The sequence below is a fragment of the Lepidothrix coronata genome, unplaced genomic scaffold, assembly GCF_001604755.1.
Source record: "Lepidothrix coronata isolate B3197 unplaced genomic scaffold, Lepidothrix_coronata-1.0 Scaffold96, whole genome shotgun sequence".
Taxonomy (NCBI): Eukaryota; Metazoa; Chordata; class Aves; order Passeriformes; family Pipridae; genus Lepidothrix; species Lepidothrix coronata.
The window spans coordinates 3,265,516-3,290,102 of NW_016690276.1; the positions used below are offsets into that span (position 1 = coordinate 3,265,516).

At 38.8% G+C, this 24,587-nt stretch overlaps 1 protein-coding gene across 1 annotated transcript in view; it reads left to right on the forward strand.

Annotated features, from left to right (window-relative positions):
• BANK1 (B-cell scaffold protein with ankyrin repeats 1) overlaps positions 1-24,587 on the forward strand; it is a 137,062-nt gene that overhangs the window by 95,177 nt on the left and 17,298 nt on the right. The window contains exons 9-11 of the mRNA XM_017822217.1: positions 17,389-17,485; positions 18,778-19,080; positions 21,859-22,137. Of these exons, the coding sequence (XP_017677706.1) occupies positions 17,389-17,485; positions 18,778-19,080; positions 21,859-22,137 (679 nt within the window). The remainder of the gene's footprint in view (positions 1-17,388; positions 17,486-18,777; positions 19,081-21,858; positions 22,138-24,587) is intronic.

A 24,587-nucleotide genomic window follows, 5' to 3' on the forward strand; every position in this document is an offset into this window, starting at 1 on the left:
GACAAATGACCCTGAAGTGATAGTTGTCAGTGGCAGTCCATTTGTAACTCTTTTTTCCACCATGGACCCCTTTTTATAGGTGTGTTTTATAGATCTTTAGATTCAGACATTCTTCCTACGCTGTTAAATGTATTAAGACAAAGAAAATAGGCTGTATAGTTTCATGTAAAATATTACAGTCCCTTTGAGGCTGGCACACATTTTACTACATATGAAGATCTGCCCCAAGAGTTACCCAGCATGCACATGCAGCTAAGTGTGGGAAGCATGACTGGCAGAGGCCCCGGGGGAAACAATAAAATGGGACTCCTTTTGTAAGTGACTGCTGCTGTTTTTCCCATCCGCTGCTGGGGTCCTTCCAGCTCCTGAGCTCCTGTAAAGTTACTCAGTCTTTACACTCAATAGGTACTTTCTGTATGGTGCTGGGGGGAGAGGAGAAAAAGGGGAATGAGTTAATTAAAAATTGCTGTATGTCCTGTTAGGGAAAAAACAGAAATTCCCTTAAAAAAACTAAAGTGAAAAGGTAGAATCCAATTGCTTAGTAGAAACTCCAGTATATCTGTTTGCTTATATTGCTTTTCTGTTACATAGCATTGCATTATTGATAGTAGTGGCTTACAAGGTGTCTGAAAGAGAGATGGGAGCAGGAAAGAAAATCAGTCCGCTAACACATTTCATCCCAAGTTCATTAGCATCTTGTTTTATTCTAATGCAGCAAGTATGTGTGCCTAATACAAAACTTGGCCTGCTGCTCTAAATTATCATCCTCAGTAACTAAGCTTTTGGATCCTGACTGTGGATTAGAAAAATGTAAGGGACTGAGAAAGTAATGGATGTAGACTAACATTGCTGGTATTAAATAAGATGATGCTGTAGGAAACTACACACTGAATGTCAAATACAGGTTTCTTTGCCCTTTTTCTCTCTTGCTTTATAGTCTTTTTCCACCCTGGCTCTTATTTTGTAATTTGCTCCTTCTTTCTTGTCTTGAGAACTGAAAGTGCTCACTGAAATGGTAATATTTGAGATCCATATTCATATCAAGTCTAATCTAGTAGCAGCTGCCATTAGAATGGCTGTCAAATACAGTTTTAGTGAGCTGTGCTTGCTAAGCATTTTCTAATATTGATGTTACTAGCATGAAAGCAGGCCGATCACTCAAGTTAGATTGGTTCCCCGCACCTAAAATTGAGAAGAAAAAGTATTACACCCTTTTTTAAACAGAAATTGCATAGATCAGAAATTACATAGTTCTTTGTCTCTATGTCTCTCTTGTCCTCCTGAAGGAGTGCATGCATGGCTTTTAGCAGGTACCTGTTTACCTTCTGCGAGCAGCAACTAATTGTGTTTCAGTCATCAGTCAGGGAATCTATTTCTTTCAGATTTATGCAAAACATTTATATTTGCTTAACCTTTCCTCAGTTGTGACAGATTCTATGATGCATAGCGTACAATTCAGTGCATTATGCTTTTCAACCTGTATCTGTTCATGTAAAATTCTTAGACGATACAGTGCTGCACGTAACATACATATATATCTATATCTCTATATATCTATATCTATATATATCTCTGTGTGTGTGCACTTTTGGAGGTTACATGGAAAGCAGTTACAGCTGGAAGCAGGCTGTGGTAAAGATGGAATGAATCACCATAGGTCAAGTAGGATGTTTTTTGTCTAGGGGCATAGACCACATACTACATCAGGTTTCCCAATAGGTCACAGAGAGTCGAAGTATATGTGATCCCAGGTACAAATCACATAGATCTACTCTCGGAAAGAATGTGAAAGAACAAGTGGCTGCTCTCTCTCTGTTTGCTGCTGTTCACAGAGCAAACAAAGCTAAGAGGACTGGATATTTTTTTTAAGATGTGGGAGCATTTCAGAGAGAAATACCTTATAAAATTAGGGCAAATAATCTTCTGTTTCTTTCAGTAACATCTGTTAACTTGCATTTCATGTTGTATTATTTTTTACTCAAATATCAGGAGTTTCTCTTCATAGTCACCAAGATGTTTAGAGGGATGGAGCATCTCTCCTATGAGGAAAGGCTAATAGAATTGGGATTGTTCAGCCTGGAAAAAGAGAAGGCTTCAGGTTGCCCAAATTGGAGCCTTCTAGTACCTGAAGAGAGCCTACAAGAAAGATGGAGGGAGGCTCTTTAGAAGAGCATGTAGTGACAGGACAACGGGGAATGGCTTCAAACTGACAGAGAGCAGGTTTAGATTAGATATTAGGAAAAAATTCTTTTCTGTGAAGGTGGTGAGGCACTGGAATAGGTTGCCCAGAGAAGTTATGGATGCCACATCCCTGAAAGTGTTCAAGACCAGTTGAATGGGGCTTTGAGCAACCTGACCTGATAGAAGGTGTCCCTGCCTATGGTAGAGGGTTTGGAACTAGATGATCTTTAAGGTCCTTTCCAACTCAGGCCATTCTGTGATTCTACGATAGAAATATTCAAGCAAAGCACAGCGTTACTTTATGTGACATAACAGATCATTGAAAAGAATTTTGTTTTGCTGAGTTGCAGGTACCTTGGTTTAACTTTTTAAAAATTAGCTTGGTATTCTTTTTCTATATTGCTACCTTCTCTCCTCTGTTTGGAGGTCTGGATTGTCAGACAGCATGTAGAAGCCAGAAAAATGGACTTCATATTGTTTGCATGCTGTATGCAAAATGGACCCAAATTAGACTGGATTTTTTGTCTCTTTTAGCTGTTTTCTGTACATGCAGGATGCACTTCTGAGATAATAGATTAGAGGTTGAAAGTAGTAAATATACAACCATCAAATAAAAAAAATTGTCGCTGAAATATGTGAAAGCAGCAAAGCACCTTAAAGGGAAATGATTTGTCTGAACACAATAGTGTAGAGGTCACTACTCATTTGCTTTCTATTACTTTAACTATCACCATCCTTCAGTTAATACATTATGAGATATACCTGAACTAAAAGAATAATGCAGAATGGCCAGAGTACTGGCCGCAAATTCCTAATAGTTGAATCTGAAAACAAATACACGAGCCAAGTTTAGATACATTTAGAGTCAAGCAAAAATAAGAGAAGGACCTTGCTTGGCCTTTGAAAACTAAATTCTGTGGAGGCTAATTATTTATCTGCTGGACTAGGTGTCTCATTTGCATGATACATGTTTCAGAGGGAAAATCGTATTTTAACTTTTTCCTGCTTTTGTTTATCATAAAGTACCTAATATTACCACATGCTGAACTAGTGTTTTCCCACAGAAGTGTTTTACTACACAGTTTTTGCTGGTGTGTGTATGCACAGCCATGGGAATAGTAGTTTTTTAATTGGCACAGTTGAATGCAGTACAGATAATAACTGCTATTTCAACTGCTTTTCTCATTCTTTATCTTAGCTATTGTTTAGGAATGCAAAGATTTTAAGAACCTGAATATAAAAACCTTTATCTGAAAACTCTATTTTTAGCACATATATGTGGAACATGTTCTAGAAATACCATGGTATTTCACAGATTTAGGCACTTTATCCTACTCCTCTTTAATTCAATATATTTTAGAAGTTGGCTAGATAGAGCAAAAGTCCTCTGGTTTCTGTAAAAAAGAAAAATTTCTGGGCGTTTACCAGGATCCAGGGGAGAAGAGTGCTGAATCTCAGAAGTCACCAGGGAGCTTAGAAATTTCTTACTTGAGTTCAAATGACAAACAAATTGGCATCTACAATGTAGTTCTTCTGGTACACAATACAGCAGCTGTTTATCACGTTAGGGTAGCACTCTGCAGTGCATACATAGGATGCAGGGTAGAAAATGAGGAATAATGTGTTGATGCTGGAGATCTAGAGCCCAGTGATAAATCATAAGTGTTCTGCCAGTAGCATCAGTGCAACTATCTTTGACTACAACCCATGGCATACTTTTCAGTAACTTGGAGCACAGGGCTTTGAAACAAACCATACTGAAAGACGGGATGTTCTTTTGCTCAGCCAGACCATGGCTCCTCATTACATGGAAAAGGGTTGAAAGTTTCCTGGGCTGTGGGCACAGTTGACGTATTTACTCAATGCCTTCTCCATCCTCTTCCTTTCCTTCCAAGTAGAGTCCCTGGTTATTTCAGGGGCTCAAAACCTTACTAAAGGCCAGCTGTTTACTCTTGTTTTTAGGCATTAGCTGTTCAGTTGTTCTAATCTTAAGTTTTCCACAAGTGCTGCTCTTCCACTAGCTCATTACCCTTTTGGATGTGTTATTTAGCTGCCATGCCACTGCAGTATCGGAAACATTTCACATGCCTAGATGATATTATGGTCATCTAAAACATAATTCTGTTTTATAAAGGCAAAAATCTTACCTGCTTATATTATTGCTAAGAGAATCAAAGAGCTTTTCAGAGCTAATGACTTTCTTGATTTGGATTTTAAAAACAAAAGTTTTTATATGTGCCAGCTAGGAGAAACAAAAGCTGAAATAAACAGGTATGAGATCTAAAATTCTGTCTTATTCCGTAGCTGTCAATCAGGTACTGCAGATACTCTCTTTCTCTTAAGATGAGGAATCTCTATGGTGGGTATAGCATTTTTGTTCCATTACTGAGTGAGATTTGGAGGTGCTAGGGTTCTAGGCAAAGCTGTGCCAGCACAGTTTTGAGTTGGACAGCAGCTTCTTGAGAGCTGTCATGAATTGATGGGAGGAAGCCTTCACTGTGTGGTGACTTATACTGAAAGTTGGCATAGCCCAAGAAGTTTTAGAACAGTAGTTCTAGTTTTAGTACAGTGCTGTACTTACCCAGTGTGGTGAGCTGACCATAGCCAGCTAAGCACCCACACAACTGCCCACTCACCCCCTCCGCCCCACCTCCAGTGAATGAGAGAGAGGATAGGAAGAGAAAAGCAAGACATATACAGTTGAGTATGTGAAGAAAAGAGGAGGAGAAAACAAGTGAAGCAAAGGAAATCTTTCGCCACCTCCCACAGGCAGACCCATGCCCAGCCAGTCTTCAAGTAGCCACCTTGGAAGACAAAAAGCCCACCTTCATCTTTCTCTACCTTTTTCTATTAATGAGCATGACATTAAATGGCGTGGAATATCCATTGGCACTCCCAGCTTCTTGCCCACCTCAGCCTATTCCCTGGAAGGAGGCAGAGGAGAAAAAAGAGAAGATATTGAGGCTGTACCAGCACTCTTCAGTAATAACCAAAACATGGATGCATTATCAACAGTGTTTTAATGACGAATCCACAACACAGAACCATATGGGCTGCTATAAAGAAAGTTAACTCCTTTACAGCCAGACCCAGTATATCTGTATAAAGCCTGTTCAGATTTCCATAGGGAATCCTTATGCAATGGGTCCTTCATCTCACAGCATCCACATACCCTAAATGTCACTTAATGAATCTTCTACTTCCTCTTCCACTTCCCAGGGACCTGAGCATCTGTGAACTCTCCTGCAGCTGAGAGCATATCAGTGCTACTGCTGGTTCCACCAGGAGTTAATTACCACTTGAAATTAGTATTTTAATAAACTGATCTCAGCAAATGTAAAGCAAAATCTCCCAGACATTAAAGAAATAAGCAGGAAGTAAAATTAATAGCTGTAAAGTTCAACAGACAAATGGTCAGCAGGTGCTGGCTTGGCAAAGGAGTGGAGCATTCCTGTTTCAATTTGTGGTGGAAGGAGACTCGTTCAGATTTTGGTCCTGCAAGCTGCCGCAGCTCTTAGGGATAGGGCTTAGTGAGACTTGGCAGCGTTATGTCTATGGTTGATCTTCATGATCTTGGAGGTCTTTTCTAACCTAAACGATTTTGTGATTCTCTCTCTGTCTATCTCTTGATCTGCTAAGGGAGTAGTAATTTAGTAACTACACTGAAAGGTCAAACAGTATAATTGTCATCAAGTGAAAGAGAAACACTCTGAAGAATGGTTATTGCTTTGCCCAGAAAAAAAAAATCAGAAAAGTAAGAAAAAATTCTTACCCTGCTAAATTGAAAAATTAAACTGTGTGAGAGATAGGAATGCTTTTGTAGAGTTTGCAATGATTACACAGCCTGTCAAACAGCAGTGGATATTTTGTTCAGCAGAATCAGTACTCTACAAGATTTGAAAGTCTTTCAAAAAGTTGTGTGGGTGTGTGAAAATCGAAGTAACAAGAATTGTCATTAAAGGAGAAATGAGCTAAAATGAGTCTGAGGAGAAATTTTATTTTTGAATGCTCAGAAGAAAAATCCCTTGATACTCAATAGTTAGATTAGAGAACAGCACAAATGCTTAGAAGAGGGAAAGCGAGCACAAATTTTTCAAATGGAGGCTGCAATGATTTGATTTTTTAAAATATATTTTTGTACATACCATTAAATTAAGTTCTGTTATTAGAAGTAACTTTTTGTTTCTCTTGCAGTAATGGTTATCTCTCAAAGCCACACTCGTGAAGGCTGTATAATAATACATGGGCAGTTATTGACATGCTGAGTTTTTACTTACTTTGATTTTTTTTGTTTATTGTTTGTTTCTCAGTGGTGGTGATTTGTACAAAGGGAGGGCTTTTTTCCCCAGAAACTCATTGAAAAGTAGGAGTTAAAAAAAGAGTTGCAGAAAGTTTGCTGTGATTTGATAGACAGGCATACAAAGTAAGTGTGAAGTTACACAGAATAATGTTGCAAGTAGGGATCACTTCAGCGATGCTGGCTGATATACAGTGCAATAAATCTGCTTGTAATGAAGTTAAAGCAGATATGCAACTGAAGTTGTTTAGTAAGGGAGCCTAGAAGGAAATTGCTTAAGACTACAATACATTCTTTCAAATGAAACAATTCTTTTTGCTCTTATTAAAATATCTGAGCCCAAAGTTGGGTGTTAATTGATGTTTTGTTAGTTTCTTAGTATTGTACAGATCATTGTTTCAGTCATACATTTGCTCCAAATCGATCGCAAAATCATCAGACTTTGGCAGTGGAGCATTTAATTTCTCATTTATTCTATGTAATCATCTATCTCTGGCAGTTGTGTGCATTTATGTACTTTCAGCACATTAGAATGAGAATTTTAACATTTCTGTTTTGCAGAAAATATGATAGCAGTTGAGACTTCTGACAAATTATATTGCAGAGGGAATTTTACAAATTATTGTCAAATGTCACAGTATTATTTTTACTGCCATTCTGTGTCCTTGCTTGGTTTTCTACCTTATTTATTATGTGGGTTTTTTGTTCCAATTTGTTAGGATTAGTTTAATCAGCACATAAGTATGCTTGTCCATTAGATCATGTGATACTCCTAATTTGAATTAACATGAACAAAGTAGAAAGCGTCAGGTTAAACTGAAATCCATACAGATAAATAAAGCAATTATACACACACCTATGACCCAGAAAGAGAAATCTGTGCTCTGGGAAAGATAATGCTGCAGTTTTACACAACAGGAACATGCCTTTGAAAGAAAATCGTGTGTCCTGTTGAGGTTGAATCAGAGAACAGTTTGGGTCCAAAGGGAATTTTAAAGATCATCTAATCTGCCGTCCCTGCCATAGGCAGGATAGATCATGTTGCTTAAAGCCCTGTCCATCCTGACCTTGAACACTTAAAACTATTGGGAGTTAAAGGCATAATGGATGTATATTAAAGCCATAATGGGGGTAGGGGTCATGTATTTAAGATGCAACAACACTTCTGTGTTTATTATGTCCAGACATCTGATAAAAAGCCACATGATGTAAACAGCTACATGAGAAAGACATGAGGGGTTAGCAATAAATTATGATTGCTTGCAACTCTGAGAAGTCATTTTGAGTAATGCCTTTTGTTCCTAGAACGAGTAGCTTCATTCAAAAATACAGTTAATTGTGGTTAAATACGTGTTCTTTTTGCAGTCTGACTGATGTGGCACGGACAGGTTTAGGTCAGTTGCCTCTCACTCAGCTGAGCTAATGGCACTGAGGCTAATTGGCACTGAGGATTCTGTCATCTTGTATTGATATCACAAGGCCTCAATAACGCACAGAAAACTGGAAGGAAAATAATGGAAAACATAGCACTGAACAGCATCAGTGAGAAAAATCCCCTTTCACTTTTCCTATGAACAAGTAGAGCAGAAAAGGGTCTTCTAACTCATTTCTGGGAGCTGGATGTGCTGATCTCTCCGGGTCAGCAATGCTGCATGTGCAGCTCCTGTGCATAGCCTGAGATGTGCACGAGTCCAAGGTGCGGTGTAGAGCTTAGGCACTGTGACACACCCTCTCATCTGTGGTGAAGCAGAGAACAAAGCTGAGGGCCCACCTTGTCCAGCAGCATGGAGTACATCAGGGATGGCTCCTTTGAGAAGGCGGAGTGCCTTGCAAATCAGCTTGCCCTGACAGATGGGGAGCAGGCAGAAGAAAGCAGCAGTTTTGACTGGCAGGATAATACATGGTGTTCTTGGCTTTTTTTTAAGGCAAGTCTTGCTTGGGTCAGGAGGCCAAGTTCAAGTGTTTCAAGGGCTGGATGTAACCTCTGGGCTGCTCAACCCACACTGCTTTCGACTGCTGTCTTTCAGCATTGCACAGCAGAACATGCAGCAAAACTTCTTTCCACCACTTTTCTTCCCACCTGCCCAGCTTTACAACCAGGTTAGGTTCCCAAGTGGGTTTTGGCTTTGATTGTAACACTGTATTGAATGTTTCATTGCACTCCTACTTTAGAGAAATCTGTGTTTTCTCATGTTTTTTTGCAAGCATGAGTTATCAAGCAAGCTAATAGGGTAGTAAAAGTGTTTGACATTAATAAAGCTAATTAACAGCAATGTTGGATCTGTCCTCATGTATGCAATCAATTTTATGAAGCTGGCTTTTTCAGTCATTTCTCCAGATCCTTATACAGGACCCTGGGAAAAATGAGTAATAAATACTTAAACACTTCCAATACTTTGATGAATATTTTACATTGTAGAATATGTGAAATTAGTAATTAATGCAGACTTGAGAGTTAGAAAAATTTTATAACCAGAGTGCTTGGTCACTAGGCTCAGGGATACAGCTGGAACTGAATGAAAGAAAAGAGTTTGCCAAATCATCTGCTTGCATTTCATGAAGTACTGAGAGTGCAAATGGAAAATATTTCCTAGGGTGTACTAGTTCTCACCTTCTGGAAAGCTCTGGTAGAGCAGTGACAATGGGCATAGTATAGGCTAGACCACAGCGAGGGTGAGACAAAAGGAGCAAAAACTGTGAAGATGATGCCAAATGGCAGTATATCCCTTCTGCTTCAGTTGTGGCAGAGTCTGAGAGTCTGAGCAGATAGTACTAGCAAGGTCTGAGGAATGGTACAAGCAAATCACCTGGGGCTGGAAAAAAGTCCAACTGCTGTGTTTCAGTCCAGTTTCTCTGAAAGCAAGGACATTAGAAAGAAAATCTTGTATGCCTATGGCAAGGAAATAGAGGAAACATCCAGCCAAGGAAATCAGTTTTTTCTGTCTTGAGGTTCTGAGATGACTTACCTATTTACATCCCATTTTTCTCTCTGCTTAAGTTCACTCCCAGTGAGAGGATACTCTAGTTATGGTTGCAGTCTGTTAAGCAATGCAAGTGTCCCACCTCTGTAATTTCTGCCTGCTGATGTCTGTATCCATGTCAGCCAAAAGTGCAGTGAAGCCCTCTGGTTAATAAAGCCTTCAGAGCACTGGAGAAGACCCCTTCCCCTGGGAGGCACCCAGCTTGGGCTTTTGGTTTTGCCAGCACAGTTCACTTCCTGTGGAAATAAATAACCTGCCAAGTATGCCATTTGATATCTAGCAACAGAGGAAAGTGGTGTTTTATTGTGGCTGCTGCCTTCTGGGGCAGATGGAAGAGAGTAGGCCAGAAGGACAGCCATTTCTTTTGGGAAGGGCTCTCCACGTTCACCCCAATATAAGTTTTTACTGAAAGGTGAATCTGTCTTCACTGTCACCGAAGTCACAGTGTTTGTCCATCAGAAAATACCCTGAAGTGCTCCATAAAGCTAGCCTTAAAATTGTTATTCTGGTAGTACTTAAAGAAGTAGGAATCTAGTCCTGCTTTTACAGAATTTAAGTCCTTTCTACATGAAATGTGAATGTGTCACCCACCCAAAACCAGCTAATGTTAAAAAGCAAACTTGGCTGTGTGGAAAGCGCTTGGAAGAAGTGTAGGGCTAAAGAATATATTGTGTTGATGCTTTAATGCTAAGTAAGAAAAAGAGCTGAGTTTCCAAATGAGCATGTTAGGTCCAAAACCAAAAAATGATTCAGTAATGAAACAGGAATTGGTGGAATATTTTTCTGCTCCTGAGATCAGAAATACCAACATGGGGCATAGAATTCAAAGTATGGCAGTACTTTGTATTATATTTAATCTATTTCTATATCTTCACAGCATACATGAAAGTAGATTTTGTGGGAAGATCAGCTGAGCTTTTTCTGTGAGTCTTTTTATCAGAGGCAATCCTGGTTTTTGGTTGTGCAGTTCGTGAAGAGATCAGTAAGGTTTCCATTACATCAAACAGTCACAGGGAAAAGGCCATGAAATTACTGAAAAACAGGTTTGTGGTTTTCTCTTTAAATTATCTGGAAGAGACTTTTCACTTTGCATTAGAGAGGTTGTAGGAACTGGGGGGGTTGTATGCAGGTTTTGGGGTTTGGTTATGGCGGTTGGTTTTTTGAGAGGGAGGGTTGTTTTGTGGGGGTTTTTTTTGTTGTTGTTTTCTTTTATTTCAGTTTGGTGGTTTGGTTTTTTTTGCAAGTTGACCTTCTCTAGAAGAATCCAGCATACTTTTTCAGAAGGATGCCAGCATATTTTCTTTTGGTGTTCATGCCAGTACTTTGAATTGAATAGGTAAAACATACCTCATGAGAACTTGTCATGATCATACTAGGCCTTATTGTTCTCAAATTGAGACTTAGGTTGCTTATGCTATGTCCCTTTTCTAGAATCTGGAATGCTGATCAATAGTGATTTATGTTGTCTGCAAAATGGGAAGGGGTGGGGATTTTTAACCTAAAGAAATAATAATGAAGAGAAAAGTAGGCTAGTGCTCAAAAATCTTAGGTATGTGAAGATAAGGATACAGTTCTTTTATGTGACCAAACTGGTAATATTTGTCTAATAGGTAGATGATGGAATAATTTATATGATTTTTATGAAAGAGTATAGCTTGTCCAGGAAGCAAAGGGGAAACAGCGCATGTGTACCAGCGCATAGGCTTGCTCTTAGGTCCAAATCACCAGCATGTGCCTGGAAAGGAATACAGTGGAAAACATTATCCAATAGGTTTTTCAATGTGTTGGTAAGATTTTAACATTTAGGGTGAAGGAAATAACTAGGAGACTCTTTTCTCTGTAAATAAAGAAGAGGAAATCATTGAGATTGTCCAGACAGGGTAACCTTGGTGAGAGTAATCTAAGATATATTATTATATACAGTTTCTATGATGGAAATGAAAAATAACAACATAATAGCAGCAGATTTCAAAGAAAAGCATATCAAAGTGCATACCTACCTCATTGTGAAAGAAAGGTTGAAAGAGTGTAAAACAACCCCAAATAAGAAAATAAAGTCCATAGGAACTAGAAACTGTATCAGGTTACTAAGGTCAAAGTCAGAATTGTAGCACAGGCACTTAAGGATACTGTGAGAAAGACTAAGGCACTAAATGAAATGCAGCTAACAAGAGAAACCAGAAAGAATAAGAAATGTTTTTATATAAGGCTAGTTTTCAGTGATTCATAGTCAAAATGGAAATGCTTATTAATTAGTGTTGTCCTGGTTCCTGTACTATTCAGTACCCTATTAGCAATTTAAAGAATAGAAAAGTTTTTCAAATTCCATGATCCAGTGAAGTGATTTATGAATGGACATACTGTTATCCAGTTACATGAAGTTTTGAAGTGTTCACAGTTCACATCTACTTCTAGGTTTCCAAAGCTGTTGATTTCACTTTTCAGAAAGAACTGTATGACATATTGAGGTCTGCACTGAAGAGAAAAAATAAAGACAATGTGCTGAAAGAAAAAGGGCAAATGAGACCACGTCCTCTTGGTTTTATACTGCTTTTCTTTAGGATGCACTGACTCCAAAGACATAGGCATCCATGTACCTCCACAGCTGGTATCAAATAATTTTAAAAGCACTGCTGTACTTGCACCCGGGCTCTGCATGCTCTTGTAGCCTTTCTGGCAAGTCCATGTAGACTGGGATAGCTTTAACCAGAATGTGACTACTTGTTTCTCAGAGTCCAGAAGAATCAGGGCTCCAGGTTAGCAGAGGGAGAGGGCAGCTGTTGGATTCTTTCAGACTAGTACATCTCAAAGAAGTCAAGTGGTAGAAACTGATGTTTTCTGATGTTCAGCACAGGTTCAACTCCAGGTGACTGGCAATGTTATCTTGTTACTTAGCAGTCAGAAGAGGCTGCCTAAGCTGTGTCTCTAGGATGGCCATGCCTTTCCTCTGATCTGAAATGCTGAGCTACAGAATAGTGGGAGACAGATGAACAAGCAATGCGTCTCTTGGAAGAACTGCGAACTTTGGGAGTGGGATAAGAAGGAATGTTGTGGTGATGTGTTATAAACAAATCAGGCAACCAAATCTGTATCAGCCCTGAAAGAACAGGCCTTAGTGTGACTGCATAGTGTTTTTAAGATGTCTAATAGCAAGCCTGAATGCTATCCAACAGGCAGCTGGAAATGCCCTGGAGTCCAGAAGAAGATCAAATTGTCTTTGTCCTAAACAAATTAAAGGCAGCACCTTCAGTTTAATCTAGTGTTTGAAGTCTTGTCTCTCCCAGAAAAAGGCTTGATGAAGAAAACTGTTAGGCAGATGGACTGACTGAAGTGTTAAAATTGAATTAAGATTGGAATTAAAATCTAGATGTGACCAGCAGTAATCCTATAAATTATGGGGTTTGTGAGACTGACTGCAGGGAGCTGCCTTTTTTGTGCTCTCCTACTTGAAATACTGACTACAGTGAAGATAATTTGTATGGAAAAGGAGAAGGGCATTGCCTACCTCAGACAGTAATGCACTAACTTTCAGGAGACAAAATCTTGTCTTGAGGAAGGAACACATGATGTTCTTCACACATTTTTTACACAGGATAAAAAAGCATCACTCCATCCTGAAGCAGAGGATATCTGGGGAAAGTGCTGTGAATCCTAGGAGAGCCTCAATTACATGAAGGGAAGAAAATAGTCCGAGTTTTAGTGTTTAGTGAAAAAATTCTCTGCAGAGCTTTGCAGAATATATATTTCATTTAGCATCTTAATTAGTTCTGGAATAATGTGTCTTGTTCAGTTTTCAGGAGTTTGCCAAGGCAGCACGTGAACTATTAGGTACAATGGCACTGAACACTGAACAGCACAGAGCTGTGACTTGACCAAGTCTGCAAGAAACGAGAGGATAATCAACAGATGGGATGGCAGATTTTTCAAGACAGAGGTACAAGACTGTCAAGTCCAAAACAACATTTTAATGGTGCCTTTGATATTTAAGCACCTCTCTTTTAGTTTAAACAAAATTTAAATATTCCAGTGCACTTCTATGCATTGCCCTATATCATGTCAGGGAGCTAACTTCCAGTAATTCTTTTTTAATTCAACCCTAACTGAAGAGAGTGTCTTGTCAAAGGGTTCAATGAGAATTTTACAAGCAACGATAAGGACTTTCTCCATCAATTTTCCTAATTGCTGCAATCCAGAAAAACTGAGGATGTAGGAGACAGCATGAGTTTCCAAAGTACAGCAGAGACACAAAAGGCTTTGTTACGTACGTTTAATTTTTTTGAAAAAATACCAGTACAATAAGATGAAATAGAGTTGTAAGTCTGAATTTAAACTCACAAGGCATGTAATTATTCAACGTAAAAATATATATATATACAGTGGAATTTCAACTTACTAAGGGCCAATTTAATGAAAGAAAAGGACAACTAATGGACAACTGGAAAACAATAAAACGCATAAGAATCATATGAATTAATGTATTATTACTCTAAGCATTATCCCAGACCCAATTTAAGCATGAAGATCTGATTTTTGAAAGCTATTGAGCAATGTGCCATCAGTAGTCCTGTCTTACTTTTATTTCTAGGAATATAAGGTACGGATATATTTTTAGATATATCCGTTTATATCTTATACATAAGGATTAATGTGAGCCGTGATTGATATATTTATCTGTGAGTATCTGTTTATAAATTAAATACAATGTCCAGGTGCTTCTCACTCTTGCCATATCTAAGTATCACCAGTGGGTTAAATTCCTCTGAATTCTTCAGTTTCACTCCTGACTATACAAGAAGGTACAACATACCCAATTTCAATGGTGTGGGCCCTTGACAGAGGGGATGATTCTGCCTCAGTACAGAGTCACTGGAGGAAAATACTTTGAGGGATAGGAAAATCCTTTGTATAACAAGGAGAAAATCTTTTGAAAACATGCCTTAAAAAGATGGCTTTTCGGAAGAGCATTGTAAGAAATGCTGACAAGGTGGGTAATAATAACTTTGATAATGAATTCCTGAGTAAATAACTGAGATAAATCAATTCAGGCTTTGTCCCTCTTATGAGGGACAACTTTGAAGGTATTCAAAACCTTGACCTTTTTGAAAGACAGTTAAGACAGTTAAAATACATAACTGAAAGAAAATTAAGTATGTACTTTTTGATGTTGAGAGATGGCATTTAGTCTCAGAACTTGAAACATCATCAGTCTCTCAGAGGACTTTCAATTCATCCCAACATTCTCGTTGCATCCTGAGGTAAGGAAATTATTTTCTCAATTCACAAACTAATTTCAAAAACTCAGAGCCCTTTCCCATAGTCTGTCGGGAGCAGTTCTGTACTGACAGCAACAACTTTTTTATACCTTTTTTATTGTAATACTGGTTCCCAATGAAGCTAGTTCTTCCTTTGGAAGGTGACTTGACAGCCATAAGAAATCTCAGTATAAATCAAAGACCCATTTTCAGCCCAACAGGCTCAAATTACTTGGAAGTTCAGGTCTGTGCATGAGTTGTACTCAACACCCTAAATGTAGAAACATCATGCTAACTATGCTGTTACATTCAAGTTACATGACCCAGCCCATATAAAAGACCTAAAAGTAATGGGCATTTGTTCAGGGCATCGTGGCAAGGTTTGCAAGCTGAGCCATGGCATTATTCTGATTTAGCTATGTTGGTTTGCATTCTTAAATAAGGACTGCCTTTGGAGACGCTGCGCTGTTTTCAGATGCACAGTGTCATCATACCCAGTGTCAGAGGAGACTTCTGTCATTAATTTGCATTATACAGGATTTTTTTTCTAGTGTAACCATATTTAGTTAAAGACCGTTTCCATCTGTTCAGCTTTTCTGTGTCTCACAGGTCCTGGAGACTTTTAGAAAGTGTAGTCAGGGGCTAAACTTCTAAATTGCATCCTGAATTCCCAAAGATTCAGCATTGTCATTAGAGCCATTATAAGCTACCAGGGTGGCTGACCTTCAGTCTTTTGAAACATTGAACTTTCAAAAATGCATATTAATCATATCTATTCTATTGTTTTTCTGTGAGTCACCAGGTTTCCTTCAACTGAGAAATATCTGTGTGGAAGAAAATCAGCAAATGCCATTTGTTTCTTCCACTTACCCTTTTGACTTCATTCTACCAACTGTATTTCCATGAGTACTTCATGTTTACAAAGATAAAAGTGGGGACTTTGAAAGATTTTCTCTGACGTGTTACTCCAGTGTCATAGCAGGAGAGCTTAATATATCTTAGAGCTCTCCTTGCTTGATTTCTTCTACACACGTCCTCTCTTCACAGGAAACATATTTATTTATTAGACCTTATTTATTCTCACAAGGTACACTTACATTTAGCACATGCAGGCCTAAATCTTTTGAAAATAAATATTCTGAAAAGCTCTAACTTTGGGGCTTTTAAGATGTATCCTGTTTCTGCAAAGTATAGAGGAACCACAGAAATTATGGGGAAGTTCAAGAAAAACAGGATTCTCTCACTGATGCACACATTGTATGGGCACAGAAGGCAGAGATTAATACTTTATTGTTGGAAGCAAGCTTAGCTGTGTAGGGATCCAGGTGTATTCTTAGAGCAGCAAAGCAGGCCAGAGAGGTACCTGTTGTACAGTCTGATGGCTGCACCGTCTCCAGACTGCTGTTCATGAGGTGGCTGTGTACAAGAGCTTCTGGAAAGAAGGCATTCTCAGTTCCACAGAAGAACTCTCTATTTCTCAAATTTTTTTCCTCTTTCATGCAGCAGGAACTCTGTCCCCGAGACAATGGTTGTGGGTGCCAGGAGACAGAAGGATACTAGGAACAAACTTCTTGAGAGTCTGGCATGAGCTCCTGAGAATCAGTTTCTGTGCTGTGCAGAATGGTGTAACTACAGATCAGTTCTTCCTCTTGACTGTGAACTCCACAGTCCACTCTTCTGCTTGTACTTAATCTTGCAGTCTGGATGATATATGGACCATGCTGTTTCCTTGCCTGTTTTGGGGTTGATGTATTCAAACCCCCAGAGTTTTGTGATTCAAAATTCCTGAATAATTGTTGAGGGCTCCACTGTGTCTGTGGAGGATAGTTTCATATCCCATTTACATGGGAATCAAGGTCCTGTTGGGTTTCTTTAAAAAAACTATCACCTTTTGAAATTCCAGTTGTTTCTGAAAGTCAGCAATTAGCAAATGTGTGTTCTGTATTTTAAGACAACAAAACTGTCTGTTGTAGTATTACAGGTTTGCTTTTAGCTGCTGTGGGTGAGCAGATGTTTGTATCTCTTCTGCTTGAAGAAATACATTGATAATGTTTTAGAAAACTGATTGTTCTGACCCTCCTGAGACTAATTTTGAATAAAGCTGTGTGAATGTAACAACTTTCTAGAGGAACAAAAAACAACTTTGCCCCATTTGGTCACTGGGTAGAACTGCTAACATGCTTTGCAGTCCCATTTCTGGTTTTTCAGTGCACACACGACTTTTGGTACCAACCGCTGGGATACAGGAACTGTTTGTAATGAGCTCTCCAGAGATTTCTTGCACTGTGTGCACCCTTGAGCTATTCAGTCATGTCCTATGGACTTTGTGTTTTTCTGTTACTGATCTTTCTCATTATCTATGAGTGCTTCACAGCTGGGAGCAAACTTGGAAACTGTCTGGACAGCCCAGTGCACTGCTAGGTAAAGATGAATTAGCGTCAATCCTTGCTGTGCAAACTTGGTATCACTTCATGGCAGAACCTTGTGTCCTTTATATGTATTGAGATACGTGTGTTCCGTTTGCCAAAACACGTATATCATTACACAGTTGCAAATGCACAATGTTTCTGTCTCCACTTTCCTCCTAGTAGAATGTTGAATATTATATCAACAGCAAAGTGTGAAGGTAGGAGATGATGTCACTAAAACAAATATCCTTCTTTATTTTTCTTTGTAGATTAATGCAGCAAATAATTTCACCAGTTGCAGAGAGGAAGCAGAAGACAGTAACACTTATGAGCTTATGTTAGGCTTGGAAACTCAACCAGCCATGAGTAAGTCATGTTGTTAGACAGTTTTATTGGATTTTGTATGTGCTGTATTAAGCATTTGAAGTTATGGACAGAAAGGGCAAATTTATTTTAACACTTTCAACTTCCACGTGTTACTGCAACTTCCAGGGAAGGCAGATGTCCTAGGAGAAGGGGAAGGCAGTTGAGGGATTCAGCTATGATAACAAAGTTATCACTCAGTAAGAGAGAACTCAGTGCAACCACACCTCCTTGTACATTCTGGAAATTTATCATCTCTACTCTGAACCTTGAAAACAGCTGAATTCTCCAAGTTCTCAGAGAACAGCCTTCAGATAAGGGGAGGCACTGCCTACAGGTGCAGTGAAGTCCTGTGTGGAGGCACAGACAGTTGACGTTTTGCAGCTTGATGTTCATACTTCTAAGCATAGATTGTCACTCTGTGTAGAACTTCTTCTTAATGTCCAACCTAAACCTGCCCTGGTGCATCTTGAGACTGTGTCCTCCTGGCCTATTGCTGGTTGCCTGCAAGAAGAGGCTAGGTAGTTGTAGGGAGTGATGAAATCTCTCCTGAGCCTCCTTTTCTCTAGGCTAAACAGCCACAGCTCCTCAGCCACTCCTCATAGGACTTGTGCTCGAGTCCCTTCACCAACCTCGTTGCTCTTCTTTGGACATGCTCCAGGACCACAACATCCTTCCTGAACTGAGGGGCCAAGAACTGGACACAGTACTCGAGGTGCAGCCCCACCAGTGATGAGTACAGGGGCAGAATTACTTCCCATGTCCTGCTGGCCACACTATTCCTGATACAGGCCAGGATGCCACTGGCCTTCTAGGCCACCTGGGCAGAGGAGCTCTGTTTCCACAGGTGTACAGTCATGTCTCTCATGGGCAATGTTTATTTCATTTTAAGGAGAAAGCACCCAAATCCCCATTGTGTAAAAACAAGTACCACAGATATGTGAGCTGTGGCTTTATTTTGTTAAGTGTTGCACTGTGCTGCATTGAAAATCAAGTAATACAAATTATGCAGGCAAGGAGAGTGTATGTGATTTCATTCTGACAGCAGCTCTAGAAGAGTTTAACATTGCACGCACAAAGATGGCATGTATCAGAGTAGCAAGGTACAATGAAAACTTCCACTGTTCATTTGGTAAATATTTAAAAAGCTGTTCACTGGCAGTATGTATTTGACAGCTTTTCTACTGTATCAGTTCATAAAAGTTTTATTAGCCATTGTGTTGCTTCTGTGGGAATCCTTGAAACAGGAAATGTTTCTAGATGGCAAATTTTAAATGAAATAATGCATTCTTTAGTATTAAAAGCCAAGCAGAACCCGGGAGATCAATATGGAATTGGATCGAGATGCCAACACAAAGCTGAAGTGGATGAGGAAAAGAAAGATGATGTAAGAGACAGCAGAGAGGAGACAGAACATGAAGATCAAGAAGAGGAGGAATCATATAGCTTTCACAACAGTCCTGACGATTTGTATGCCAACATACAGGATGATCTCAAAGAGAACAGAAGAGATTGTTTTCTCTGTAAGAGGCCACCCCCTCCTCCCCCTCGAAATCTGCCTGGCATCCTAAGACAGGACAATCTGCACAAATCACAAGGTACAGTCTTGGGAGGAAAATAAGCCCAGATACAAACATGTGCAAGTGCAGACTATGTGCTGCTGCAGAGATTACATATGATCACTTCTAACAGAGTAGCTAGGCAGTATGGCCCTAATGCTGCAAAGCAAGCATGTGCATATGCACTTTGCTGCATCAAGATGTTCGTGACCAGATCTGTCAGGTAATACATTGGTATGCGCTGTTGGGTTCATGTTTTCCTAACTATGCCTGTTTCAGAGAGCTGCCAAATAATGCACTGGGTTTACAAGAGAGGCTTGAAACAAAAGATTGAGCCTGTATTTTTGTCAAGTTGCCTTAAGTATTTACCATTTTAAAGCATTAAATACTATCTTGATTTAATATAGCTTGGAATTTCACAGGTAGAATTAATAGAAAGTGACCATGTAGAGAGAAGTAATGTAGTATTTTCTTATATTTTAGCTAATGTTATAGTTAGTTAGAAGTAAAAAGCTATATTGTGTTGCAGATTGAAAAGAAAGGGAGAAATTCTGACTGTGAATTAAATGCTTTCCCTTTTTTTCTAATACTTATTCCCCAGAGTAAAAATCTAAAATTTTGTGTTGGGTTTGGTGAAAGTGATGAGAAGCCCAAAATGCTGTTTGCATCTGTTTCAAAAGGGATGATCATCAATTTTTCTCACTGAGAAAATAAGTATGCAAAATAATCCAAGCTGAAATACCAAACTTAAATAGGGGAAAAAAAAAACTTCTTATTTGTTGTGGACACTACTGATAAGTGTGCACACAAACTGCTTCTCAGTTTCTCCACTGCTTATAACCGTTAACTCTGTTTTCAAATGTGGTGTAACCTATTAGAGTCTTAAATTACCATCACCAAGCATTCTGAAGTTCACATAATTAGACAGAAATAGCTCTCTAGTCTTATAGCCTGCTACAGGTAGGATTTTTCCTGTGTTCTGCTGTCCAAGAAAAAGCTGGCTACGTGCAGGAATCCATAGGTAAATTCTAAGAGAAAGAGGGGCAGAATAAAATTAATGCTAAAAATCCGTTTTGCTTCCCACAAAATACTCAACTGGAGCTATATGTGTGCATAAATGAGGGGTCAGTTTTGGCACACAGGATTTGTTAGTGTAGGTTTGGTATAAATGCCTGTCTTGGAATAGGTGTTACATGGCTATACCATCAAGTAGTAATGTGACCCTCTCTGCCAAACACCAGCTGTCTGTATGTGGGTACCAGCAAAGAAAGTTTCCTGGCTTTGTAGTGTCCTGTGCCGAATCCTGTCCTAGTAAAGCAGAGTTCATCTGAAAATGCTCCTGTGTGAAGAGTTCATTTAAAACGTGCTCTGAATTTTCCTATGTTTAGCCGTAAAACATGATTGGGGAATGAGTTATCAGAATTCCTCTAAATGAGGATGATCCTTGCCTTCAAAGAGGAGCTCTAATGAGTCATTGCTATGTATTTGCAGTGAGCCGCTTGCTTTAGGAGTTGCTGTGGAGTACTTCAAAGGCAGGTCCCCTTTTCTTCAAGTCTGTGTTTTGGCAGTGGCCTGAGAGTGCCCCCTGTGGGAGTTAAAAAAAAAAGAATGTCCTACAGAGAAAGAAGCAGAACTTGTATAGTGACACAAAATATTATTCTTATTAAATATGGCAGGTATATTAATCCCACTTGTTGTTTTAAAACATTTTTATATAATAGTCAGAATATATGTTGATATTCCATATTATTAATACATCCCATTTATAAATGATGCATCCCATTTACAAAGGTATCCCACTTTAAAAGGTTGTTTAGCTCCTCTGGACCCATAAATAGGTCATTCTTTAAATAGCAACCAAACGATTGAAAACACCAGTAGTGACCACAGCCTAGTTTAGCAGATCCACATATGTACAGGCAGTAAATTACAACACAAGGAAAAAATGAGTCAGTACAAGAATTCCAGGCAGGTCTACTGTTTTCGCAGGAAAGACGGGTAATCATCGCAAGGAAGTTATAAACATTTATGGGAACACCAGCCTCAGTAACATCTTGTAACTCTTAGAAGTTTGTGGGGGTTTTAAAGACAAATCAAAGCAAACCCAGGTATCAGGAAACTCATCAATGCCTTTTAATGCTGTGAAATGTAGAAGCTAAAGGAAAGCAAGTTCTAAGTAGTTGTACTATGAAATATATGAAATACATGGAGTACAGAGAGGCATTTGCAGGTATTTGGGAGGTGTTTGGGTAGTCTTAGCACAGATTATAAGAGGTCATAAATTTTACCTACACTGTAAGGGGATTTTTTTTTTTTTTTTTTTTTTGACCTTGGCCTACAGCACATCTTAGTAAAGCCCTCAAAACCATGTGGGACATTGAAGATGTAGGAAAGACAAAATCCAACATTTTCTAAGATAATTTCAGTTCTTAAGTCATTGTTGCAACAGGTAAGAAACAAAATGTTTTCCAGAATGCCAAGGGCCACAGGTACCACTTACTTGGCTTCACCAACATGTTTGTGAGAGCAACTGTGGCACTCTGTATTTCTTTAAATAAGTCCATTTATTTTGTGGCTAATAGCTAAGAATCTATGTTTGATAATCTGATGTGAAATCAGGAGGAGTCCCTGAAGTTGTAATTATTCCTTTGGGACATTCTCTCTCCTGAGTTACATGATCAGAAGCCTCTGAAAATCAGAGCACTTTAGAATTGAAATTAGGTCTCTGAGTTACTTTAGGAAACTTAAAGCTTTAAGATAAGTCCTAATCTCCTTTCTTTACCCTTTACATGCAACACAATTTCTTCCTTTTTTCAGAGAGGAATTTTGTGATGGACAGGAACAAAAGAGAACATGATGATGGACTCAAAACAGTGTGCTACAGAGAAGACCAAGATACACGCGAGGAAGACAGCGAGGAGGAACACCCATACACTGCTGTGAAACTGGAGGAATCTGTGTATGATTTCATAGTGGGTGAGGAGGAGGAGAAGAGGAAACATTGCAGGTCCTTTATCGCGAACAGGCCGCCAGCCCCTGCCCCTCGTCCCACATGTTCACTGGTCAGAGAGGAGAACACGCCCTATATAGTACAAGGTGAGCACTGCTGCTTTGTCAGTATCTTCTAGTAGAATGTAGACGTCTCTTCTGTTTGATGAATAACATTTTCTAAAAGACTAAGATCCCTGTTCAGTTACCTTCAAACCAACACATTGTTTGTTTCAGTCAACCTATTCTCACCCTTCAAATGAGCTGAGAACACCTCTGAGTGATGTTAATTTTCAGTTTGCATGTCAGATAGTATCACAATTTTTATTTAGCTTTTAAAAAATTATGAGAATATGAGGGAAAATTAAGAATCACTGAGCTAACTGTGAGTGTATCTGTTCTAGCAGTTGCCTTTCAGTTTCTTTACTGAAATGATTTTACTTAATTCTGAGAGATAAATTTCAGTCTTTTTTTTTTCTGATAAGAACAGTAGGGAGAAATGCCTGTGTGAGAATTCCTCTTCCAAATATCCTTTCTCCAATACAAAATGCTAGAATTGGCCACCGTTTCTAGGTGGGATCATTTATATTTCTAGCAGGAAGGATTATGTCCTTTTACCATTACTATGAAAACTGGGGAACATTTTTGAGCTTATTCATGGAAATGTAAGGCTGGAAGGGATTTCAGGTATCTTTGCATTCCAATTCAAACTGAAGCCAAATTTCAAAGTAACAAAAGGAATTCAGTGAACTTACTGCAGAGATCTCTGTTTCAGTCCCAAAATCCATGCTGCCTGCATTTCCAGCCTCCTCTGCAAAAACTTGCCAAGGTATAAGAATATACATAAGAGTAAATGGTAGAAAAATAGGCTGACAAAGGACACCATCAGATTGCTTACTGCATGCAGTGCGTGTTTTGCACTAAATCAGAATTAATACTATGCAAAACATTCCACCAAATACAGAGGAGCACCTCCTTTTTCATACCTGTCTCAGTCAGTGATTTCTTTTATTCTTCTTAGCTAGCTCTCTTCCTCCGGGCTGTATAACTCCAGGTTAGGGCCAGAATGCATGGACTAATGTAGTCATCATTTAGTTGCTCTTTCTTCAGCATATTCAGGAGGCATAAGTATGAATTATTACAGTAGTTACAGTGTAACCCAAGAATAGATGGGTATAGGGGGCCTGTTACAGCTATAAAAGTCATGAAATGGCTGCTTTTACTGAGGTTGCTAGAACAGCGTCTCAAATCTTGGTCCACCATCATTATAGATAGGCCAGTGATTTGAAAATCCTTAATGTGAAGGTGCTTTATTTGGGGGATTGCTTTTACTGTCTATTATTGCACTGGAGTATTTCTGCTTTGTCTCCTCTAACTGTTTGCTAAGGAAGAGATTATGAGAGGAACTGCTTTGATGGGACTGTGGTTTACCATATATATATTTATATATACACACACCCACAAGGTTTTTACCTTTGTTTTTATAAGTAGCAGTAGACAAATTAGTTTCCTGTAGTTCTGTGAAATCAGCCCCTGACTCAAGTTCCTTTACTTACATAGAACATGAGAAAAGTAGAAGTGCTTCAAGAAAGCTTCAGCTGACCACTCAGGCCTCTATTTTGCCTACCTGTATTTCTGGAGTATTTTACTCTCCTGTTTGTGCAGGGATTCCTGAGATAGCAAGTGAAATTTCAGACAGAAGGAATATACCTTCTGGTAAAAGATTTTTCTTGCTACTTGGATTGGCAATTTTTGTTCTTCTCCACAGTGGTTAAAAAATTCTTTATCCAGTCCAGCAATATCCCAGTTTCCAGTTTATTATATTAGAACTGCTTATATTCAGGAAAAAAAAAGATTGCTTCATCTGTAAGAACCAGAAAATTTCGTTCTAGTCCATCATTAAAATCTGCATGTGTTTGTGGCCATTCCTTTGTAATTTAATCTAATCAGTGTAAAATACTCTAACTAGTTAGTGCATATACACATTTTTCATCCCTCAAATAAATCGATGATACTTTTGGGTTTTATTTTCATATAATGTATTAAAAAGTGTATTACAGAAGAGGCAAAGTCAAATAATCAAAAGTTAGAATTGAGGTAGTTTTGCTCTTCTTTCACCCTGCCACAAACATTGCAGTACAGTAATAAATATGCTCCTATTTATCACAGATATTTTGTTTCATCTAGTGTTTAAAGTGGTTAAGCATGAAAAACTTCAGTGTTTTTTATTCTCGTTTTGTTTAAAATATAATTCATTCCTGCCATAGGTCCCACATTTCAGACGCTCCTGTTTTAAACCCTTTGATTTGTTCTCTATCCACTGAGTTTTTGGATGCCAAATATGAAGTAACTAAGATTCTTGAGATTTAACAGCATTAGCTCATACTTTATTCATTCAAAGCCATTGATTTCAGTGGCCACTCAGAACTTCAGATTAAATCATTAGTGTGTCTAGTCAGTACCCTGACATCAGGGACTGACAAGCCTGATTGCTGGCTTAAATGACATATCTGACATTATGCTAGGGCTTTGTTGGAAAGAGAAGTCCTGCTCTGCAG